Below are 3,736 nucleotides of genomic sequence, written 5' to 3'. Positions count from 1 at the left end.
TTTGCTCTTGTGTGTGAGCGTGATACAGATGGAGATATAGTGTGTTTAAAGGTGTAGACACGCAGACACAGACCCACACAGTGTGTGTTTGTGCGTGTGCGCATTTCTGTTCACTACACGCATGGGTGTGTGTGTGCATCCTCTCCTTCTTTCATCATCCCCTCCAGCTCTATCTTAGCCGTCCTTTTAATTAATATGCATGAGGATGTCACCTCAGGCCTTGTTCCTTGACAGTGTGTGCATACTCTAAGGTGTGAGTCTGCCTTTGGCTGACATTGCATTGAGTGCATGAGTTAGGCTGATAATACTCTGAGAAGCTCAACCCTTATATCATATCACCCCCCCCCCCCCCCCCCCCCGATGTGTAATGACGCAAACCTGTCCCTCTGTCATCCTCTCTTTGTGCTGACTCCTCTCATCCTCCACTGGTTCCCTCTCTCTTGGGTGCTGGTTCCCTCTCTCTTGGGTGCTGGTTGTGTCTGCAGCGGCGTTGATCAGGGGCAACAGGAACAACTGTACCCAGTTCTCCAACAACCTGGACTGGCTGGTCAGCAAGCTGGAGCGACTGGAGTCTTCCTCAGGTAAGCACGTTCCTGCGTACGGAGCAGTCATCTGCTGTGTGAGAGCAGAGCTTCTGGGGGGGGGGGGGAAGAAGATACAGGGCCTGGAAGCTGCAAGGGGGCGGGTTTAGGGCTTGTTTCCTGTTTTGTAACAGAGTTATTCTACCGAAGAAAACTCAATGGTGTGAGACTGGAAGAATCTTGCAGGAGGGAAATACATTGATTTGAAACCTTTACAGACAGTTTTTTTTACAGTTTCCTACTGTTTTTTCGTTCACTAATCATGCGCTTACAGATCCCCACCTCATGCAACATGATTGGTCGAAACACAGTGAGATGCCCTGTTCTCCCAGATTTGCTTTTGTCAGCCAACAGACTTTAGATTAATATCTAAAGTCTGAAGGCAGGAAAGCTCAAATCTGGGTGAGAGTCCTCACAATGTCACATTGTACAATGCTGTTATACAACAACATTGTTAAATACTTGATCCTGATTGTTCAATAATGTGGTTTGTATTTGTTTTCCAATAACGAGACACCTCCGCCATTAGGCAGCGATTAATCAATGCGCTACAAAACCAATATTAAAAACAACTATTGAATGGATGTTTCCTCGTTGAGGCCAAGACAAAATACTCATAGCCCTGCAGAGGAATAATTATATTTCTGTGGAATAAGTCGATCAAAAACCATGAACGGTTAAGATTCAATAAACGCACATTTAATTATTGTTGATAACTGTAGTATAAGGGGAATAAACCACAACATGGTGGCCCGCTATTTGATCAAATATTGTACTTGGAATTCAGCCTTGGCTAATGTTTTCCTCCCTACATATTGCACCAGGTTGGTGCATGTGTTACTATAGCCAATAGTAAAACAGTTTGAATATTCTAACCCTATCATGCCAGAGGCTTCCCATTCGCCTTATATCGGCGTATCGAGGTATTCAGAGGGATGGCATATTTGAGCAGTGCCTCCGATGTTCTGCTATGTACCCTGCGTGTGGATCTTTCTACTTTATGTTTTCTCTTTCTGCTCCCTCTCGCACATGGCCAGGCATCCTTGAGGTCCTGCACTGCATCTTGATCGAGAGCCCCGAAGCACTGAACATCATCCAGAGAACACACATCAAGTCCATCATCTCCCTGCTCTACAAGCATGGCCGCAACCACAAGGTCAGCTCACAGGCCAGCGCGTATATTAGATCAACATACACTAGGCTATAAATGTTGTATTGTTAGCCTCATAGCATAATTGCCTATCATCATTACCCAAGTCATATTTTGGCCAAATTGTGGTATCCAATCTAACTCTACTCTCCTAATGCTGCTGATTAACTGTGCCTCATTGGCTGTATCCTAAGCCAATCAGAGTGCTTTTTACATTCCATAATTACTATTTGCCTGAGTCATCTATTTGACTAAATACAAGATGAACCTTAAAATATGACTTAGGCAATTATGCTATGAGGCTAAAGATAGGATATGTGTCTGCGAGTTTAAACGGGGAGGACGATAAAGCATGGAGGAAACGGCCCACTGTCTGCCTAATTCATCTTTTTGATGCTAAATACGAGATGAACCTTAAAATATGACTGGCAATTATATTATGAGGCTAACGCTATATAATACCTATACAACAACGCCCAAGAAGGATACTGAACATAGGCAAACTATATTTTCTATATCAATTCACAGACCAATCAGGTGGTGTGGGCCTGCTTTCTTGTGAAAACGTCTTGCATCAAAAAAAACGTGCTTAAACAATATTTCTCTGCATTGCATCACGCCAAAGTAGCATAACGAGATATACAGAGGGTCGCGGCCCCAATCACTGAGACGCATCAGACGTGAGTCGCTCCGTGAACGCACACGAAGACAAAGAGCGGCGACATGAGTGGCGTGGCGTGGCGAATGTGTTGCTCTCTCCCTTGTTCCCCAGCCTCCCCTCCAGGTGCTATGTTGTCATTAGGTCCTCGCTGGCACAGTGGCGTGGAACTCATTCAGCAGAATACTGATTCATTTTCCTGTCCGTCCCCTCTGGGGATGTTTGTCACAACTTTGTCTCTCGCTGCCGCTGCAGTTGCTAGTACATTGCCCCGCCCTTACGCTTTATTTATTTTTTACCCGCTCAGCGACATCCATCCTTGTAGTGTCTTTCCTTGGGGGCGAGGGAAGGAGGAGGGTGGGGGTTGGGGGTGGGGGGGGGGGGGGGGGGGGGTTGATGCAAAGTGCGTTTCCTTTGAGAGCCAATCTGTTTACGATTGGAATGAGATTGGGTGCAGAGAGGGACATGAATCAGAATGTTTGCTCTTGGATGGACTTAACTGACCCATAAGTGATAAGAAAAAGCCCTGGTCTGATGCTTCGTCACAACGCAGGCTCTCAGAACTGGGGACCAACTAGCAGTAGTCATCCATACCATTTAAATACAACCGTCTCTTCCTTCATATCGCTAGCCTCATAGTATAATAGCCAAAGTCATATTTTGGCCAAATTGTGATTTCTAAACTAACTCTAGTCAGCTAACGCTGCTGATTCACTCTGCCTCATTGGCTGTGTCCTAAGCCAATCAGAGTGCTTTTTACATTCCATAATTACTATTTGACTGAGTCATCTATTTGACTAAATACAAGATGAACCTTAAAATATGACTTAGGCAATTGATGAGGCTAAAGATAGGATATGTGTCTGCGCGTTTAAACCGGGGAGGACGATAAAGCATGGAGGAAACGGGAAGACTTTGGAAACGGGTTACGGCTCCTCTCTGCCCTTCCTCCTGTCTGTCCGTATCTGTTGATTCTGTTGAACGGCTCGTGCAATGCCTCCCCCCCTCCCCCCTCCCCCCTGCCACCAGATCCTGGACGTGCTGTGCTCCCTGTGCGTGTGCAACGGGGTGGCGGTCCGCACCAACCAGAACCTCATCTGTGATCACCTGCTGCCCAAGAGAGACCTGCTCCTCCAGACCAGACTGGTGAACGATGTCCAGAGGTAGGACAGCCGTTGAGTTCAGATACATGTGATGATAGCAGCTTAGAGGGAGACAACTTTGGTGGGATTTCGGAAACCCAACCACTTGGTGCCTTTGGGAAGGGAGCCGGTAACCCAGACCACTAGAATGAGGGGGCTCAGGAGGTAGAGCGGGTTGTAGGGCTGCAATCACACGAACAATTAA

At 46.6% G+C, this 3,736-nt stretch overlaps 1 protein-coding gene across 1 annotated transcript in view; it reads left to right on the top strand.

Moving 5' to 3' along the window:
* LOC132457984 (ryanodine receptor 3-like) overlaps positions 1 to 3,736 on the top strand; it is a 37,123-nt gene that overhangs the window by 32,686 nt on the left and 701 nt on the right. Inside the window, exons 5-7 of the mRNA XM_060052411.1 lie at positions 486 to 581; positions 1,619 to 1,737; positions 3,419 to 3,552. Coding sequence (XP_059908394.1) covers positions 486 to 581; positions 1,619 to 1,737; positions 3,419 to 3,552 — 349 coding nt within the window. The remainder of the gene's footprint in view (positions 1 to 485; positions 582 to 1,618; positions 1,738 to 3,418; positions 3,553 to 3,736) is intronic.

Source organism: Gadus macrocephalus, chromosome 5 (genome assembly GCF_031168955.1).
Source record: "Gadus macrocephalus chromosome 5, ASM3116895v1".
Lineage (NCBI taxonomy): Eukaryota > Metazoa > Chordata > Actinopteri > Gadiformes > Gadidae > Gadus > Gadus macrocephalus.
Note: the sequence above shows the minus strand (reverse complement) of the source record. Positions and strands in the feature narration are given on the sequence as shown.